Source organism: Acomys minous, assembly GCF_964271855.1.
Source record: "Acomys minous genome assembly, chromosome: 3".
In the NCBI taxonomy this organism is placed as follows: domain Eukaryota; kingdom Metazoa; phylum Chordata; class Mammalia; order Rodentia; family Muridae; genus Acomys; species Acomys minous.
The window spans coordinates 1045343-1065725 of record NC_140485.1 but is presented as its reverse complement, the minus strand read 5'-3'; the positions used below and the strand labels follow the sequence as shown (position 1 = coordinate 1065725).

At 45.5% G+C, this 20383-nt stretch overlaps 2 protein-coding genes across 2 annotated transcripts; one reads left to right on the top strand and one right to left on the bottom strand.

Annotated features, from left to right (window-relative positions):
• Positions 1–8268: 8268 nt before the first annotated feature.
• Positions 8269–11620, top strand: LOC311594227 (cystatin-9-like). Its single transcript, XM_084775818.1, has 3 exons — positions 8269–8556; positions 9976–10089; positions 11319–11620. Exons 1-3 carry the CDS (start codon positions 8281–8283, stop codon positions 11394–11396), a joined length of 468 nt encoding a protein of 155 aa, XP_084631944.1. The 5' UTR covers positions 8269–8280; the 3' UTR covers positions 11397–11620.
• Positions 11621–15688: 4068 nt separating this feature from the next.
• Positions 15689–19148, bottom strand: LOC311593114 (cystatin-9-like; the record flags this gene model as incomplete). The annotated part of the gene is made up of 3 exons (XM_084774204.1): positions 15689–15967; positions 16883–16996; positions 18939–19148. 3 exons carry the CDS (start codon positions 19146–19148, stop codon positions 15893–15895), a joined length of 399 nt encoding a protein of 132 aa, XP_084630330.1. The 3' UTR covers positions 15689–15892.
• Positions 19149–20383: the final 1235 nt, after the last annotated feature.

Genomic DNA, 20383 nt, shown 5'->3' with positions numbered 1-20383 from the left:
CCTCACTAGTCAGGTTACACAGGCCTTGGGATGCCTTGGAAAGTTTGTCAGCAATTGTTGACTTCTGCTTGGCCCTAGAGAAAAGTGGGATGATGTTCTTGCTAGCGCTCACAGAATCTGGGGTACATGTACTGATAAGAGAGCCCAGGGGGAGACCAGGGTTAAGGTCTCTATGCAGAGCCATCTTTGAGTCACTTAAGCATCACCCAGAATTTCTGGTGGAGAAGCTCAGACAGTTGAGCCCAACCTGCAGGGCCCACAGAGTTATGGTGCTGTCTCTAAGCTGTGTGCATGGAGCCATGGAAATGGTGCTGGAGGAGCAATGAGCTGTGACTCACGGTGGGGGATCACAAGACCTGAACAGTGTCCAGTGTGTTACTCCATTCTCCACAGTAGTGACCTCGGTCCCAGAATATGGGGTCCAGTGCTCTCAGCCCACTTTTTGTCTCATCCATTCACTTCCTCCGAGTTCTGCCACATCACACCATCTCCATCAGGAGGTACACTGAATTTGGGTCAGCCAAACTCGGTGCTTTTACTGTTGCAATGTCCACCTGTGTTCTACATTGGCTTCTTTTTGTGTATATATGTAGTGTGGTGTGTAATGTATGTATGCATATATATGCATTGTCATGTGAGTACACATGTATGTATGCATGCACGTATGTATGTTTGTGTACAGAAACCAGAGGTTGATGTGGATTGTCTTCCTCTATTGCTCTCCACCTTTTTTTTTTTTTTTTGAGACAAGATCTCTTACCGAACCCAGAGCTCACTGATTTGGCAACACTTTGCTGCCTGGTGTGCTCCTGTCTCTGTCTCCCCATATCTAGGATCCCAGCAATGTGCCACCATGCCTTTCTGGGTATAGAAACTTGGATCCTCATGCCTGCAAGGCAAGCCACTTACCAATTGAACCATCTCTCCAGGCCCTTAATGTCCATTCTTACTCAGTATAAGTGTCCTATTTTGAAAGTTGAGTTGTTTCCAGGGAATTGGTTTCAAATGAACCAATTAATGTCACATATGTGCTGGCAAAATGTCTCACTCTGAACTTGTTCAAAAGATCCACCTGGGTTGCAACCATAAGGATCATGGGATTATGGAGGCATCCTGCCTCATGTCAGAGGCACTAAAAGTCACATTCTCCCCAGGGAGTGCCATTCAAATATCCCTTTAAATTTGACCTGGGCATTCTTTTAAGTCTTGGGTAAATGTGTATTGTGGATGGAGGAGAACAGAGATGGAAAGAGCTGTGGACCTGAAAAGGACAGTCCGGGGTCAGAAGGAGCTGTTAGCAAGGGGACATGAGTAAACCTTGCAGGCGACAAGCTTTCAGCTTACTTTAAAAGTTGCTCATTCTGAAGGCCATAGAGCTGTGGAATACAGTGCTGGTTTCCCACAGGCTTTATTGGAAAAGATACATCTGAGAAGCCAACTTAGCACTGAAAACAACTCTCCAGACAATGTCTCCCCTTGGCCTGTCCTTCAGGGAAAGCTGCTTGTATCTTCCCTGTCCACCCTCCCTTGTCCTGTCCTTCAGGGAAAGCTGCCTCTATCTTCCATGTCCACCCTCCCTTGTCCTGTCCTTCAGGGAAAGCTGCCTCTATCTTCGCTGTCCACCCTCCCTTGTCCTGTCCCCAGGGAAAGCTGCCTCTGTCTTCCCTGTCCACCCTCCCTTGTCCTGTCCCCAGGGAAAGCTGCCTCTGTCTTCCCTGTCCACCCTCCCTTGTCCTGTCCTTCAGGGAAAGCTGCCTCCATCTTCCCTGTTCACCATGGAAGAGAAGCTGTTCATTATCTCCTGGGCAAGTAGCCCTTTGCTATCTTCCCCCTTCTCCACTGAAAAGAGGCCTTTTTCTAGCCTAATAATTAACCATAGAATCAACTATCCCCGGGAAAGGAACTAAAAAGACTCAAGTCCCTGAGACTTTCTAATCTAATCTTTCCTTCAAATTCACAGAACTCAGAGCATCTTAGAGATAGCAGCTCTGCCTCAATATCCGAAGAGTAGAACCCCCCCCCAGAAGTTTCCAACCACCCTGCTGTCGGCCAGCCTTTCTAGCATGCCTTTTAGACTTCCTGTACATTTGTTTGTACCCCTTTACATTGGTTTGTTTGTTTATTGTTTATTTATATATTTATTTTACTTAGGTGTGTGAGAGGGCATGCCTGTGCATGAGCATGGTGTCCTTCCACCATATGGGTTCTGTGAATTAAACTCAGGCCCTCAGGGTTGGCATCTAGTGCCTTTATTGGCTGAATAATCTTGACAGTTTCCTACTCAAGTCTTGTACCTACAACCTCCAGACAAGTGGCCCTTGTTGGTTACAGGCTCCATCTTTTCAGTTTGCCATCTCTCTTAAAAGTCTTTCTCCTTGCCCTAACAATTTGTCCAGGCTGGCCAGGGCAGGCTGGTCTAAACCCCAGAAATTGGAGGTCTGTCTTTCTTGCATGTCCCCCTAAAAGACAACAGGAATGGGGACTTTACTGGGTTTGACTGTTCAGTCATCTTATCATAGGAAGAGTATACATATACTGAGATGCTAAACAAGAAAGAACATGGTTCTTTTTCTCAACAATGGAGCACTTCTCTCTTCTGAGTAAAGGAAGATACATGAATCAAGATGTTCCCAGGTCTGCTGTCTGTGGAGACCAAGGTTCCTGCAAGATCCTGCATGCTCATAGATCCTCAGAGGATGCAGGTACTGTGAGTAACTGAGGTGCTCCGATGCATAAGAGGCTACTGACCATAACTGGTCATATTCGGAATCAGTGTTTAACACATTATTTCTTCAAGGAAACAAAAACAAAGTAATTGTTTGGGTGTTTGGTGGGGCATAGGATTTCTTTTCCATTAACCCAGTGCTGTTGAAAGAAGCTATCAATGTGTAAACAAAGGAAGGTGATTGTGGTTCAATAAAAGTGCATTTACAAAGAAGATGGTGGCTGGAAATGGCTCTTGGGACATAATTGACAGTGTTTTGACAGTAAAAGACAGAAAGAAAGAGAGAACCAGGTACAGCCAGTGCAAAGAAGAGAGGAAATAGGCTCTGCCTCCAGGAAGGACATAGGCAACAGCTGTGTGTGTGTGGCCATAGCATGGGCCACACAATATAAAGGAGTGTGAAGACAGCAAAGTCTACATTAAACATGTTACCAAGGCACGTGAGAGTCCACTGTTGAAGGGATCGTCATTGAGAATACTGAAAAGATGAGAAGGAAAAATATCAGAGGCCAAGACAAAACTCAGGGGACAGAATGCAAGGGACAGATTAAAAAAAAAAAAGGTTCAGGGAAATGAGAGGTGAGCACTGAAGGCTGCAGGTAAAGCTGCGAGGCCTTTCCAAGATGGTCCTGGGTGCTCAGCTGAGCCTCTACCTTGGAAACAAGAGTACAGCATGGCAGCATGTGGTACTATGACATCAGCAGGTACCCAGGACCTGGGTCTGAGAGACTCTTGCCAGATAAGAGCATAAAAGCAGAGACGGAATGGGCTGTATGCAGCCTGTGTAGAGGGCAGAGGTGGGTAGGCTGAGGCACTGGTTGCAGGAAAATGACAGCAATAAGCATGACACAATGAAGGGGCCTAATTGATCATTTGTTAATGGACTTGACATTAGGTATTAAGTTGGAAACAGAAGCAAACAAATGCTGTTAATCTCTGACCTCATTTGTATGAATGATGTTCAGGGAAGCAGAGCTAAAACTTTGGCTGAGTTGTGCATGCAATTTGAGCTCCATGAATGAAGGAGGGACTTCATGAGCAATCATCGGCTGAGGAACTGGGATGGGTCATAATTCTTGCCATGGTGCAGTAAGGGACCCAATGAGCTTCATCCTGTCTTCGTCCTGATGCCACGATCTTCTTCTTGATCTGCTAGGCTGGGAGTGTGGTGTTGGTTGCTTCTGTGCAATTCCTTTTCTTCCTGCTGCATTTGGGATAAGCTTTTCTATTCCTGACGAGATGCTTGTTAGTCCGAGCCACTGACTAGCCTCCTATTCTTGTCCCTTGTCCTAGCCTAAGAAATACGCACAGGTTCATATGTGTGCATGGGGCAGCTGCCTACTCAAGGTTAGAGTCCCCCTTAGTTAGAACAGGATAGGTGACACTGGAATAAGACATAAACCTCTCCACCTAAGTTGAATACGTAAGGCTTTCTTGGCCTCATGTGTGTACAGCTCCACCCAGATAGCTTTCCTTGGTGGTCTCTTGAGAGCTGCTCTGTGTACACCTATGGGGCTCCCTTCTTTCAAGTCCTGCCCTAAAGCAGGAGAGAGGGAAAGGTGGGAAGGGGAGAGCATGAAACTTATGCATTTTATATTATTTTGCAAAAGGTGGAAAGTACTTTACAGGCCCATTGGGTGGGGTAATTTATTGTTTGTAAAACAACTTAAACAGATCAGTTGACTGCACCTTCCCAGCCTCTCTGGTTTCTGTGCTACTTGGCCTTCTTTTCTTTCAGTGTTTAGGAAATAAAAGAAGTGTTAGACTCTTTCAACATGGCTGAGGCTAGCTCTGCTCTCTGTAGTGGCAGTGGCCATGCAGTATCTGCAGGGAATGGTGTACAAGTACTTCACTGATGGGACTCCACATAGCAAGGTCCATGGACACTCCATCCTACTTGGCAAGAATCTGTGATGAAATTTGGTAGCCTCTATGCTTACTACCTAGATCTCATGTGCTATAAGTTTTCCTCACTTTCTTTATGCCATTTATAATCATAACAATACTTAGTTTCACTTTATTGGTCATGGGTAAGGGCAGAATCCCGCAGGCTGAAAGACCATGAATTGGTTCTATGTTTTTCTCAATATTCTTTGAAGGAGTAAAGCCCTCCTCTCGTTTTTTTTTCCTCTATTGATCCTCCAGATGTGACCAATAGTCCCGGATATTTTGGAACACATAGCCATGTCCCTAGGGAAACAGCTACAGCCACACCAAGTAAGCCTGTAGCAGTGTGGAGACCTGTGGACCCTGCTTTCATAACTGCTTTGAGGAAGCTGTGTCTGATCAACAGAGACTTAAAATTAGTTATTGAAAAGATGGTAGCAGGAGTTGATAGGTGCATACCAGGAAAGGTTGCCTGATACAATAAGCACATCTCTGTCTGCAAATAAAAAGTGTTACGACAGAGAGGTGCTATTTGATACCTGGACAAACGGGTAACCTGTCTCTGATCTTGCGTAACTGTGTAACCGCATTTGCTGACAGCTGGGCATGTGTTCATGTCCACAGGACATGCCTGGCTACACATTTATTTTGGACTTTCTGAAATTGTGCTTTGTAGTGAAAAATACAGTTATGGTGGTGCTGATGGACCCAGTAGGAGAGGAGAGGGAGGAAGGGGAACTATTGGGGGAACATATGGAGCTTTTTTCATTAATTAATTTATTAATCACTTTACAGCCTGACTGCAGCCCCCTCCCTCCTCTCCTCCTAGCCCCACCCTCACACTTCCTCCCCCTCCCCTTCTCTGACAAGGGGAGGCCCCCCATGGATACCAACCTACCCTAGCACACCAAGTCACAGCAGGACTAAGCTCATTCATCCTCTCCCACTGAGGCCAAGCTAGGCAGCCCAGCTAGGGGAAAGCGACCAAAGGGAGGCAACAGGGTCACAGACAGCCTGTGGGGCTTTTTACAATGAGATGGCTTGTGTAGTGCTGATGTAATGATTTCTTTGAATAAAAATATCCAATAATATCACTGCTCAGGTAAGCAGGCTTGTGACTGTATAAATAAAGACAGCTTGAACTATTTGGTGCCACTTGCTTGAATGTCAACAGATGGTCAGTGTCTTTTTTTTTTCCTTTTTAAAAATTTAAGTAGTTTATTCAGATTACATCTCAACTGTTATCCCCTTACTTGTATCTTCCTGTTCCTCCTCCCTCCACCCTTCAGCCTAGTCCCCTCCTCCCTTAGGTCTGTGACAGAAGATGACCTCTTCCCCCACTATAAGATCACAGCCTGTCAGGTCTCTTCCTGGTAGCCTGCTTCCTCTTCCTCTGAGTGTCACCAGGTCTCCCCACTAAGGGGACTTGGTCAAATAGGGGGAACCAGAGTTCATGTCCAAGTCAGCCCCTGCTCTCTACACAATTTTGGAGAATGTGCTGTCCATTGGCTAAATCTGGATAGGAGTTCTAGGTTTACTGAATTCATTGTCCTTGATTGGTACAGTAGTTTGAGATGACCCACCTGGGTTCAGATCCGCCAGCCTTGATGGTCTTCTTGTAGGTTTCTAGGACCCTCTGGGTCCTTCTATTTCCCCATTCTTCCTTAACTCTCTTACTTAGAGCCCCAATAGGAAGTCCCAGTATCTATCCCAGTCTCTGGCTAAGTGAAGACTTTCAAGGGACATCTCTGTTGTGCTAGTGTCCAACTATAAGTGAGTGTATACCATGTGTATCTTTCTGTGTCTGGGTTAACTCACTCAGGATGATCATTTCCAGTTCCATCCATTTACCTGCAAATTTCAGAATTTCCTTGTTTTTAATAGCTAAGTAGTATTCCATTGTGTTAGTGTACCACAGTTTCATTATCCATTCTTTGACTGAGGGACATCTAGGTTGTTTCTAGGTTCTGGCTATTATGAGTAAGGCTGCTATGAACATGGTTGAGCATCTTTTGGGTATATTCCAAGGAGTGGAATAGCTGGGTCTTAAGGTAGCCCTATTCTCAGTTTTATGAGAAAGTGCCAGATAGATTTCCAAAGTGGCTGTACAAGTTTGCACTTTCACCAGAAGTGAAGGAGTGTTCCCCTTTCTCTACATCCTCCCCAGCATATGCTGTCATTTGAGTTTTTGATCTTGGCCATGATGGGTGTAAGATGGAATCTCAGATTCATTTTGATTTGCATTTCTCTGATGACTAAGGATGTTGAGCATTTCTTTAAGTGTTTCTCAGCCATTCGATATTCCTCTGTTGAGAATTCTGTTTAGTTCTGAGCCCCATTTCTTAATTGGGTTATTTGGTTTGGTGGTGTTTAATTTCTTGAGTTCTTCATTGGCACAGGAGACAACTTCCTGAACAGAACTCCATCACCCCAGGCTCTAAGGTCAACCATTAATGAATTGGACCTCATGAGGCTGAGAAGCTTCTGTAAAGCAGAAGATACTGTCAACCGAACAAAATGACAGCCTACAGACTGGGAAAAGATTTTCACCAGCCCTACATCTGACAAAGGTCTAATATCCAAGATATATAAAGTGGTCAGTGTCTTTACTTACTTTTACTTTTTACTTGCTTTACTTTTAATTAGGGATATTTGCAAGATCTTTGGTCAACAATGAAAGATGGTGTGTATGTGTGAGTGTGAGTGTGTGTGTGTGTGCGCGTGTTGCATGTACATAATTGTGTGCATGCACACAGAAGCCACAGTGAAATGTCAGGTGTCTTTATCACTCACTACCATATTTCCTTGAGAGAGGGTCTCTCTCTGAACCTCCACTATCCACATTAGTAATTGTTCTGTCTGTGGTGCAGAGCATGGACCAAAGCTATGAAGCAAAAAGGAAATGATGCAGGACAGTGGTCTTTATTCTCTGCCTTATCCCTTAGGCCCTAGGCCAGTGATGCTCAATCAGGCTTTGAGCATGTCCCATGAGCCTCTAGTATCTGTGCCTCGTCAGCCACAAAGCTCACTTTTCTTTCTCATTCTTTCCATCTCACTTATCTCACTGGTTTTCAATAACACATCAAGAGATTATGTCTTTTTATTATTTATTTATTTATTTATTTATTTATTTATTTATTTTTAACCTCAGACTCTGGAGCATCCTGATGACAGTTCCTCTGTATGGTTGAAGGTTAGGATATGTGACTTACCCAGGTCAGGGGAGGCTCCCCCCCCCCCCCCCGCCCCTCCCGCCCCAGTTGAATCTCTCAGACACACCCTGGTTGATGTTGTTCCATCTTTCCAGGACTGAGAATGATTTTAAAATATTAATTGAGCCAGGCATGGTGTCAATCACCTTTAATCTTACCACTTAGGAGACAGAGTAGTCAGTCAAATCATTTCTGGTCTACACTACAAGTTCCAGAACAGTCAGGACACACACATACAACCCTTCTCTCAAAACAAAACAAAACCAACCAACTAATTAACCGACCAACCAACCAAATAAACAATAAAACAAAAGACAAGCCCGAACCCAAATCCAAACCAGCAACAACAACAACAAAAACCTTTTTTGGAGCAAGCAAGGATAGGAGAGGGGCCAAGTAGGAGAGGCAGCTGAGGAGGAGTCTGTGCCCAAGTTGAGGAGATTATGGGCTGGAGTTATGCCTGGCAGAATTCCTGTGGGACAGACAAGGCAGTGGTTGTGGAGTCCTGGCGCCATGTCCTGTCCACAGGGAAAGAAAGCTCTGCTTCGCACCACACTGCTGCTACTTCTGAGCTTTCAGCTTCTCATCACTCCTGTCTCGAAGGCCAATGAGAAAATAAAAAAATCTTATTTCCATAACACACTGGAGTTTGCCGTGCACACATTCAACCAGAAGAGTCAGGACAAATATGCCTACAGGCCAGAAAATGTCCTTAGTTCCTGGAAAGAGAAGGTAAGTGACCATGTCCTTGCTTGTCTTACTCGAATGAACCTGCCACTCAGGGAGTGACAGGAGAGGGCAATCTTCAGTCAGTTTTAATGTTTACCCTATGTTTTCCTTAAAAATTCTTTTTAAATTAGAATATTTCTTATCCTTACACAAGAAAAATATGTCGTTCTTATTGCTTTGATACACTATTTAAATGAATAATTTTAGATTAGGCATTTCTTTTTAAAGTTTTTAATTATATATTATTTATTCATTCAGTGTGTGTGTGTGTGTGTGTGTGTGTGTGTGTGTGTGTGTGTGTATGTGTTGACTCACACAGAGGTCAGAGAAGAAACTGGGGAGGGATCAGTTCTGTCCTTTGACCATGTAGATATTGGATACTGAGCTTAGGCTGTCAGGCTTGGTGCAAGTGCCTTTACCTGATGAACCATCGCACTGAGCACAGAATAGACACTTCTAAGAAGATAAAACTACTTAGTAAGAAAAAGACTCACCCCAAAGTGCCAATAGATGAAGCTAAAAAATATGTCAAAGACATAAATTTTAAAAAGGTAATTGGTAAAAACGGAAAGAGTAAAGCAAAGATAAATAGAAAAGGTGGGTGCCGAGGATTCATGGAACACAGAGAGGCCCACTATCTCTCCCAGAGCATGAGGCTGCTCCTCCTCTTAATTCTCTCATACTCTGGGACTCTGGGACCCTGGATGAAGCACTCAGCTCACTTACCACATTAAACTCTCTCTATCACCTCATAATGTCCCAATGAATGCAGTCAGGATGGCAACCATTATCTCCAACTTTGACTTCTGGCCATGGCAGAGGGGCATTCTATTCTCTCTCCCCTGGCAAGGGAAAGGCAGAGGGGCTCTGGTCCTGCTCAGTGTTGAGGTCTCTGAGATCCCCCCCCCCCCCAGCCCCTAGCTGGATTTCAGAAACAACTGTTGTAAAAGGAACAAGGCTTCTCCTGAAACCCTGCTCTGGGCTGTGCTCATTCTGCGTGTGTTTTGCTGGTAGCTCGGTTGAGAAAGTACCTGGAGATGTGGCTCCATGTCTTGGGTAGACTATCCAGCAAACACTGGTAGAGCCACCACTTTCCTAGGACATGGCCTGTGTCTTCTGGGAATGCAGATATAAGTTCAGATGTCTGCTGAGAGTCAAGTCTGGGTCTTCCTGTGGTCAAATGGAGGCTCGAGGGACTGGAAGTAATGGTATGGTCTCAGCCTTGACATCTTTGTTTTCCAGATCCCTGCTCTTGGTTCTAACTTTTCTAATCTAGAGTTGCGTGGAGTTAATCTTCCTCCCTGGCTTTTGTCTTCATAGGGTTGATTCCCTTCTGGGTTTCTTCACACACTGAGCACAATCACACAGCCCTTTAAATGGCAAGAAGGGTTTGTTCATTTTAATTTTTTTTTCTATCTGCAGGTGAATTTTCCAAGTGTTTTCTCCATGAGGCTTCAGATGCGCAGAACCAGATGCAAGAAATTTGAGGAGAGCCTGGACACTTGCCCCTTTCAGGAGGGTCATTATCTGAATAGTGTAAGGCGTGACACCAGCCATCTTAATCTTTACAGCTGTGGGTGCTGCAGGGGGACAGGGTGGGCTTCAGGAGCAGCTGTCAGAGCCGTGCTTAGAGACCTGAGGACGGGCAGATGTCAAGCACCTCAGGACCCCTTCTTAAGCCTCAATGTGGAGGGAGCAGGCATCCCAAGAGGCACACGCAGAATACTAGCTAACCTAAGCTCCCAACCCTACCCAATCTTTCACTGTAGCTGCCTGTTCCCTGAACTCCACAGACTTAGAACGCTTGTGTCTCTTTTGATCTTGTATTCTGAGTATATGTAGCATTGCCCACTGTCCCATCTCCATTTTCCTCCTCTGCCTTCAGCAGAACAACTCTGGTAGGCTCTTACATCACCTTTGCCTGAGTGTCAGGGTCCTACCCTGACACAGTGTCTGGAGGTGGAAGTTGAGGAGAGGCCCTACTCTCATCCCTTCCAGGACTTGCCCTGGAACCTGCAGAGCTGTAGCAGTTGCTCTGGGAAACCAGGATTAGGTCAAGCTTGACTGTGGGAGCAACCCTATCTCACATTAGTTGAGCGTCTTGTCAGAAGCTTCATTAAGTCCATCATCTGATTGGGTAAGCCTAAGGGCGGCTTGTTCTAGTTGTGTTTCGATTGCTTTGATGAAATCTCCCAACAACAACCACCTTTGTGGAGAAAAGATTTATTTTGCTCACAACTCCAGTTATGTTCATCGTACCAGAGACTTCAAACTAGCAGGGACTTAAGGCAGCGAGTCACAGTCATGTGACATCCATAGTCACCACTCCTCACTGACATCCTCATAGGCCAATCTGATCTAGGTCATCCTTCACCGAGGTACTCCGTCAAGATGATTCTAGAGTGTGTTAGGTTGACAATTAAAACTAACTGCCACAGTGGGTAATCCTGACAGGATGCTTTCTACCATTACGTTCAGGTCTGTGAATTACACAAGGGCATCTTGCATATTCCTCTAGAGGTCACTGCCTGCTGAGGGGGGAGATGAGACAAGTACTCTTGGCTTACCACTGGGCTTTAGATTAAGACACAGGTCAAGACGTGCCCAGGGCTCACTGGGTAGCCACACCTGAGGGAACTGGTCTCCTTCTATAACCTATTCGTCCATGGAAAGGAAAGGGCAAAATGGATGCTGTTTGGAGTACAAGCCACAAACTTTCTTCATCCCCTTCTTTTACCATCCTGTCTTATTATTTTTTTCCCCAGACCTTCATCTGCCTGTTCACTGTCGGTATCTATCCATGGATAACTGAATTCAAGCTCTACAAGCATGAGTGCTCATAGTTTCTCTGACTGGAGTCATCCAAAGACGGGCTATGTGCTCCTATGCATCACCGAAGTGGTTATCCTTGGCAGGGGCTCCGTGTCCTCATGTTCTGTGTTTTGCAACACTGTGTCGTGTCAATACTGGGTATGTGGATAATGACTAGGAAAATGAGTATTGCCTTTGTTTCATCATTTAGAATAGCTCATTAAAAGTTGCATTTCAGAACGCTCTCTGTGTGTGGTTTTTAGAGAAAGAACCATGGGCCAATGGTGGGGACAGTTTCTAAAATGTTCCCCTCACCTGAGGCTTGTGTGCTTCCCTGGTGACAAAAGGAAGAAGCTGGGTTTAGATGTGCTAAAGAAGTGCTGGGTCCTTCATTTTTCGATCACTCAAGATGTCCATAAAATAGTTAAGAATATAGAGTTTGAAAGAACTCAATCCCCAAGATTAGTAACAGAGGACATTTTAGCACTTACTAAAACTCACTCGCTTGTGGGCTAGAGAGATGGCTCAGCAGTTCGAAGCATGTACTGCTCTTCCAGAGAACCTGATTTTGAATCCCAGGGTTCTCTTCTGGACTCTGTGTGCACCTGTACCAACATATGCACACGTTCCCCCACTAATTCTTAAAATAACCACTGTGCATGACGTCAGCTGCGTGGTGGAAGAGGACTTGCTATTACTCATCTACAGAAAACTCAACTTTAGTGCCTAAGTGCACATAAAAATATCCTCACAGGTTATCAGAAATCAGGTGAGATTTCAGCACCCAGTGTAAGCACAGGAATAGAAAGAGACACACTGAAAAGGAAGGGTTCTTTTACATCACCCGTATCAGCACGCTTCAACTACAGGAGACAGAGACATTCTCTGGGGCAGGGAGAGAAGACTAGATTCTGCTTTGGATGCCAACACTAGATTTTAAAGAACGTAGACCTGAGTGTTATACTGAGAATTCTTTCATAAGCAAACTGAAACTTTACTTAGGCCCATTTCTTTTATTTAAAATAAAAAAAATAAACCTTACTTCCACCAATCACAAACTCTTGGAAGTCAACTCACTATGTAACTAGGGACTTCTATCATACCACATCTAATAAAACAGATACCTTCTTTGAAATCTTTTTAAAGGTGTGTTTGAGAATTTCTGGCAGGCATATGACGTGTCTTCATTAAATACACTTTCATACCTTCCCTTCTAATTCCTCTTCCACCCTAATCCCCATTTTAATCTCCAAATTTCATGTGCTCTTTTTAAAACTCAATGGAGCCCACTTAGTGCTGTCAAATGTGCATGGGCGTAACACCCTCTCCCTGAGCATGTGCAGCCTCACGGGGCTGCATCCCTGAAGAAAAGTGATTCGACTTCCCCCAAGCAGCTATCAATTACCAGTGGCTTTTCAACTATGGGTGTGACTTCACGAACTCTGCTTCACCCATACTGGGATTTTGGCTGGCTTGATCTTGTGTTGATCTTGTGCATTCAGTCACAGCTGTTATAAATCCATAGGTACAGTAGCCCTGACACATCCAGAGAGCACTGTTTTGCTGCAGTCATCTACTATATCGGCTTAAAAAAAAAAAAAAAAACTCTCTACTGCTCTCTTCTGTGATGATCCCTAAGCCTTGGGAGGAGGGAGCATTGATATCCATTTTTCCATCTAGGGTCATGATAAAAGAAGTAATAACCTAATATATACACATGTAGATATAAGAAGAAATACACAGCATACCATACTTTCTAATGGCAAGAACTAGAAAAACCCCAACAGCCAGTTTGGGGGCATTGACTATATATACAATGAGCCTTGAAAACTGCAGCTCTGGGGCTCTTCCGGGTATAAGGTGACACCAAGAGACCAGGGTATTTGAGTTCAAAGCAGCCTCTCTCCTGCTCAGAGGCCCCACTTTTTGCTGGTGGATGGGAAGCCCACCATTCTCTTTAGTCATCAGGTGAGCTGTTCTTATTCTTACTCATCAAGAACCTTCTGAAGCTCTGTCCAATGCCTTCCCAGGTGAGTGGCTCCTATCTGTGGTGTGGTCTGCATCTACCCCAGGGTGTTTCCTGAATCGGGCCATGGCTCATGGAATGGAAATACCATTGTTCTCAGTGGCTGATGAAAAATGAAACATTTCTGGCTCTTGCTATGTTACCAGGTCAGTATCCCAAGAGTAGAGGAAGGATAAACATTGGTCTATAATAAACATCTAGGGGATCCTAGTTTATTAGTTTATTAGTAGGTGTCCTAGTCACTCTTCTATTGCTGTGAAGAGATACCACAATCACAGCAATTCTTAGAAGAGGAGGCATTTCATCGGGGGCTCACTTACAGTTTCACAGGCTTAGTCTTTCATCATCATGATGGGGAGCGCAGCAAGAGATATGGAAGGAATGATGCTGAAGAAGTAGTTAAGAGTTCCACTCTGATTCACAGGAAGAGGCAGAGACAGAGGAAGAGGAAGAGGCAGATGCTAGGGAAGAGAGAGAGAGAGAGAGAGAGAGAGAGAGAGAGAGAGAGAGAGAGAGAGAGAGAGACTCCCAGTGACACTTCCTCCAACAAGACCATGCCTACTTCAACAAGACCACCACCTCCTAATCTTTCTAATTCTATCAACGAGTTTCACTCCCTGGTGACTAAGCATTCAAATATACGAGCCTGTGGGAGCCATTCTTTTCAAACCACCACAGTAGGGATACATAAATAGTGAAGACATAGCCATAAAAAAGAATCTTAAGTATTATCTGAAAGGAGTATGTTATTAAATATAGAAAGTATAAGCATCTCTTCCTAGAGTCCAGAGTATAGCTCACACAGATTTATCCTGCTATAAAACTTTGTGAATTAATATCAGATTTTCTTGGGAATTTGGGTAGCCTAAAGTTGGCAGGCTGATGCTTGCCTCCTTCACCATGGAGGTGTGTGCCCCACACACTTTATCTCTCTACACGTGCATTATATAAATGGCCTGCTGATGACATTCCTTCGGCGCTTAGCCCTGACACAGATGGGAAACAAATGTTTTTCTAGAAGGGATTGGTACTTGCAAACAAGAGGCACAAGTGTAGAATAAGGGTCTCTCGGTGTTAGAGATGGACAACAATGGCCGAAGGTCAAACCAGTCACTACGTACCTCTCAGCATTCCCATGGAAACACTGCCACTCGCAGCTGTTTCCACAGAACCTGTGATCCCCACGAAACAAAGGCAGCACGGAGATAGTTGTCATTGATATCAAATACTCCCAAAGGTCAGAATGGTTAATTTTTGGGTTCTTTGGAATGGATGCTAGACTCTGTTCCAGGTACCTCAAATAGAACTTAGTTGGTCTCTGGTTCATCAGTGTTTCTCAAATATGAATGACAATGTGTCCCCTAAAGATTATTAGTTGTGGCTCTTTTTCTAAGGGCAGAAGTTGCTAGGGTTCTCCATTTTTAAGTGGTGCCAAGAGGATGCCACTGCTGTTCTTTGTGTCAGGGACCACTCCCTGGACAGGGAAACTGTGGGGCACATAGGCTTTATCACCAGGAAAACTGGGAAGGACCTAGAGTGAGAATGAGACATGCCCAAACCCAGAAAATCTCAGTCTTGAGACCAGCAGGAGTAAGGATCGCTCTCTCCCTGTTCAGGGCCCGCATGCCCAGGTGCACATAATCTTCCCCTATAAGACACGTAGCCTGGCTCCTGGAAGTCCTCTTCCTGCAAATAAAGAATCCCCACCATCTCAGACCTGGTCAATGATATTCGCCCACCCTGAAAATCCCTTTCTACTCTCCAAGGTTCATACGGCCGTTGCTCACCCTGAATAAAGCACATAAGCTGTTTCACCAAATGTCATCTAAGAGTTGCTGTGTCCCTGGGAGAGCTCCCTGAAAGGCTGTGACACTTGCAGAGCTGTTTTGGAGAAGGCTTTCTCTTTCCAGATACTCATCGCTGGACCAGGACCCTTGGACTGCCTGTCCAGCCAGGCTTTGTTCCTCTGGGTCTGATACCTGCGTGCTTGAAGGGAGGAAGCGGATGAGGGTATAGTCCTCCCTTTATTGGAGAACGATATAGGAAGAATCTCAATAGCAAAAACCATCTGTGCTGAGAGGGGCTTAGGGCTTGCTTTCCTCCACGTTGTACATGGAGGTTGAGGATGCATTAACAATCATTTTATCTCTGGCCATGTGGGTGATGTCATGAGTCCACAGGTCAGATGGACCTTAATTGTGCTATCTGGAACATCTCACAAGGTCTAGAAGGATGTCCACTAGGCTATCATGCTGAGATAACCCCCATTAAATGCTCAGCTTCTACCTTCTGGCCCATATATCACAAAATTTATTATACGTTGGTGTTTAAGGATATAATTGACACGAGGAGTTGGTACAAAGAGAAACCCCAGACACTTGAAGAGCATCTTAAGTCTGTAATTGCTGATTCCTACACATGGCAGTTGTCTTCAGATAAAGGAGCAGGCCTGGACCAGTGCTGCCGGCAGATCCTCGTGTTGGATTCCAGTCAGGAAAGCGTCTAAGAGCAAGTCATTTTCACCACGTTGAACTGTTTTGAGCGTGGGGAGCTGATGGTGAAGGAGCAGATGAAGATCTAGAGAAACAATCAAAATGGGACAGGGGATGGAGGAGACTCTGGGAGCTTGTGGTTTATGGTCAGGACACTGTGTACTCAACCTTATCCCTTTCTTGGCCAGCGGTTGGAAGAAGAAAGCTTTGGTCTACAGGTGTAGCCACCAACTCAAACTCTGCTTCAGTGATAAGCTCTCTGCACCTGGGCTTCCTCTTGATCCAGAAGAATTTGACTTATTGTCCTCACCCAACATGTGTCCCCCGGAAGAACCTGTGAACTGTTGCTGTGTGACACAAGCTCTTAGGACTAGCGGGGGATGCTCTGTCCTAGAAGTTGGCTGCTATCAGATTTAAGTCATTAATTATTAAGTTAAGCTATTAATTATTCCTGATGGAGGCCTACTAGTCCTGGGTGGGGTTGTCCCCAGAACTAGGCTGCCTCCTTTCTTGTCCCTTAGAACAGGTGCTGGAGCTTCTGCAGGGCACAGGCCCTGGAGGGTAGACAGTGGGACCCCTTTTCTCACTCCTTCTTCAGGCTGCGTGTCAGTGAAGGGTCCCTAATATAACAATAGACTCCACTAGGCTTCTCCCCCTGAAGCCAGCAGGGAAGGTGGATGAAGATGGGACTGTGAGCATTTGTTCCTCTGGCTCAGGATGAAGGACCAAAGAAGACAGGAGCATTGTGAGGCCATGATGCCCAAATAACAGGAAGCTGCAATTGGGAGTGAGAAGAATTGGGGACACAGGTTGGCCAGGTGTCTGTAGCTTGCACTCGTTTGGGACTCTTTCCCCATTAAGGCATAAGGAAGGATTTGGGAAGTTTGCCGTTGACCCCTCCTTGGGCCTCTAAGCTTGGCTCTGTCACTTGCTCTTTCTCCCCACCTGTCCTACAGCACTTAGAACTTTAAAAGGGGAGGGAGCTTGTGTTCTGTCTTACATTTTTTAGTTCAGGGCTGTCCTGAAAGGGGCAGGTGTCTAGGCTGTCCTCGGATGTCTTACAGATGGTTCTTCTCAGCCTCAACTTCATGAAGAATGTTTCTGGTAGTTTTCCCTGAAGATGGGAAACAACAACAACAACAATAACAAAGGCTGATGTAAGCAGACCCTTATTGCTGCCCGTTCATAGACTGGTCTCCTGTCTGTGCTCAGTATGGCCTCTCTCCTGAGTGTCACGCTTCTCCAAGGCCTGGCATCTCCTCCTTGGATGTGAACATCAAGGGGATTTTCTCTGTCTTGGGGGGTTAAGAGTTAGGAGGAGGCGGTCTGGTAGAGGCTAAGAGAAATCAGAGGCTGAGTCTCATACCAAATGAGACCCAGACTTGACTGTCAGCAGGCACCCAAACAAACCTACACTCCCAGAGGACAGGCTCTGGGGAAGTGAGCTCAGCCCAAAGAGATGAAGCCAGCACAGTGCCACCACTGTCACCTGACCTAAATTAAGAAAATCCTTATGTTACAGTTATTATACTCCAGCACACAGAGATGGAATGATGGCTTTAGGAATGAGTATTTGTTTGTTTGTTTGTTTTTAGAGACAGGGTTTCTCTGTGTAATAGCCCTGGCTGCCTGGACTTACTTTGTAGACCAGGCTGGCCTTGAACTCACAGCGATCTGCCTGCCTCTGCCTCCCAAGTGCTGGGATTACAGGCTTGCATCACTACGCTGTCTAGGATGAGTTTTTATAATGTGCTCTCTAAAAATATTCCTCCTGCTTTCTTCTACTGTATCTCCTTCATTATTTCCCTAGTTTCCCACCCTTCCCATCTTTCCTTCTCACAAGACCAACCCTACCTCCAGCAAAGACACAGCCACAGCTAACAGTTCCAGCCTAAGTGAGCTCAGAAAACAGGACCACCTAGGTGCTCTGCAGAGATTCCCAGAAGTCTCAGCCCTGTGCAAGCCATTGGCGTTTCCAAGGATGCCTCCTCCCCATGACCATAAGTGTGGCATTAGGAGATGAGCATTGTCACCCTGAGCACATTCGTTAGGGATTCCCATCACCATTTTGGGATGAAGAAGATGACTTGATGTGGTCAATGGGCTGAGTGGGCCTGCCAAAGACCCAGAGTAGGAGGGAACTCGGAGGAGCTGAGCTGGCCGGCAGCTCTGAGGACAGTTAGCTTGTCCCGACAGTTGGTGAGTCCTCAGCAACTACCTTCATTTCTCTTCCTTTTACTCTCTCAATTTTCCCAATTACTTGTTTGTGTGCATATGTGTGCACATGTGCATGTACATGTGCGTGCATAGAGCCTAGAGTGACACCAGGAGCCTTCCTCAGCAGCTTCACACCTTACTTCTTGACACAGTCTAGCCAGGCTTTGGGTTCAGTGAGATGTCCTCTCCAGATTCTCCTGTCTCTGCCTTCCCTGAACTGGGACTACAGGCGTGCTTGCCTGAGTCAGGCTTTCTACATGGGTGACTGAGGTCCAAACTCCAGTGCTCATGTTTGTGTGGAGAACACTTTCCTGACAGAGCTGTTTCCCAGGTCCTCAGTTGCTTTAATTTTGTAAGTTACCTATGCTCCTCTAAATACCGCCTGACAACATTCCTGTGAGGAACTCTAATTAAACTCATTTGATTAACAACAACAGACAAGGTATAATTTGGGAGGAGAAAAGAAGTCAGCAAGGATGGGAAGAGGGACAAGAGAGATTAATGGTAGGTGAATGTGGTGAAAATACACTATGCACATTTATGAAATGTCATAATGAAACACATTATTGTGCATAACAAATATGTAATAGCTTCCAAATGATGGAACTACTATGCATGATCTAAAGTTTAATCTTCAGTTAGTTAAGTACTATTATGATAACATCGCATAGTAATTTCTGTGTGAGTAGATTTAATTTAAAAAAGAATGTGTTAGTTAAAAAATGCTTTAACCACTGAAAGTGACAGATTCATTTTATGTAGCTCAAATGTCTAACCAAGACTAACTATTCTGCCTGCTTCATCAGGAAACAGCAAGTGTGGCAGACGCGGTCACTCACCTGTACCTTTGAGAAATGCATGACGTGAATCGACCTGTAGGCACACTCATCCTTGCTCTGCTTGTGGAATGCACTCAGTGCAAACTTCACTATGTCAGGGTCACTGACTGGCTCATCGATGTACAGTTCATCCTCTAAAGAACACCAGGCATGAGCTCTCTCGGCGTAGAAATCCAAGAGAACCAAAAATAGTGTCCAGGGCAGAGCCATCTTTTCAGCTGGGCACAGTACGCGGCAGGTTCCGTCTCCTGCCTTATTCCGTTTAGGTCTAACCCTTAAATTCATTTCCTGGGCCCCAGACTCCTCCCTCTAGCCCTTTTCTTGGCCTTCACTCCGAGTTCCTTCCACACTTGGAGCCACCTCCTCCAGCCAAAACTGTTAATTCACCTCGCTTGTCCTGGATGGAGCAAAAGGGCCCAGGCAGCGTGGTTTGGGGAGAAAATGCAAAGGAGGCACTGGAGGGGCCCCTGATCTGAGTCCAGCCATACATGTTTCCTGTGCCTCACTGAATAGAAGATCCTTCAAGAGGACGTCCCATGGGCAAGTGCTGAAGGGTTGATATTGGCTGTTAGTGAACGGTAATTGCTGGACAGGCCAGTTCGGAGAGACATCAGTTCAGGAAAAGACAGAGATTAAAGATGTGTAGGAAGAATGAGAGCCTCTTGAACTGATGTCTATTTATCCTAGCACCGCAGCGCAGCACGGGGAGACAGTTGTCGCCCTTGGCTTGATGTTCCTAAGAAATGTTCCCCTGCGTCTTAGCATCGCCCCTATCACCTCACAGCCTGAACAGGCATTCTGGCTTAGGCCCCTGGAAGATGGCGCCAACACTGAAGTGTTCAGCGAGGCCAGGTGCATTCCTGTGCATTTTGGTCGCCCCAAGCCTGGCTTCTTAGCCTCAGGGGTATGTGGCACCACTGCACTGTCCTGGCATCCTGACTGGGTGGGTCAGTGAAATCTGAAAAGAGGTAGGCATTTGCACTTAGAGTGCCCGGACTACCGGAAATGTGAAAAAGAGAGGGAGAAGAAGAGGTGCTTCAGGGTGGTTAGGGGTGAGCCTATTCATTGAACACTGGTGCCCTCTTGTGGCCATGATCATCACAGCTCAGGGAATACAGTTTCTGGGTGGAGCTCCTCTTTCTAGAGAGATAGATCTTCACAGCCTTCAAAGCTGAAGCAAACTGGGCTGACACATCTGACCACCACACTCTCATTTGAATAGGACTGAGGCCTTATCTCAATGGTGAAGTGTGCCTTTAGCCTGCATCTGTGTCTACATATGTAGTGTTTGGGGACTGTGCTAGTCAGTGCTGACTCTAACCAGTGTGTCCACATCCCTGGTGTATCTGCAAAGGCCTGGGATGGCCTCGCTTCTTTAGCTGGACATCTACTATCTTAAGACATAAGTCAAATAAGGAACAAATGTCATCTCTTTTCAAAAGCTC

Excerpts from the sequence above, each read along its gene's own strand:
- LOC311594227 (XM_084775818.1), top strand. The coding sequence starts at position 8,281 with ATGCCTGGCAGAATTCCTGTGGGACAGACAAGGCAGTGGTTGTGGAGT. Across the intron at positions 8,557-9,975 it reads TTAGTTCCTGGAAAGAGAAG|GTGAATTTTCCAAGTGTTTT; the intron begins GTAAGTGACCAT and ends TTCTATCTGCAG. Across the intron at positions 10,090-11,318 it reads AGGGTCATTATCTGAATAGT|ACCTTCATCTGCCTGTTCAC; the intron begins GTAAGGCGTGAC and ends TTTTTTCCCCAG.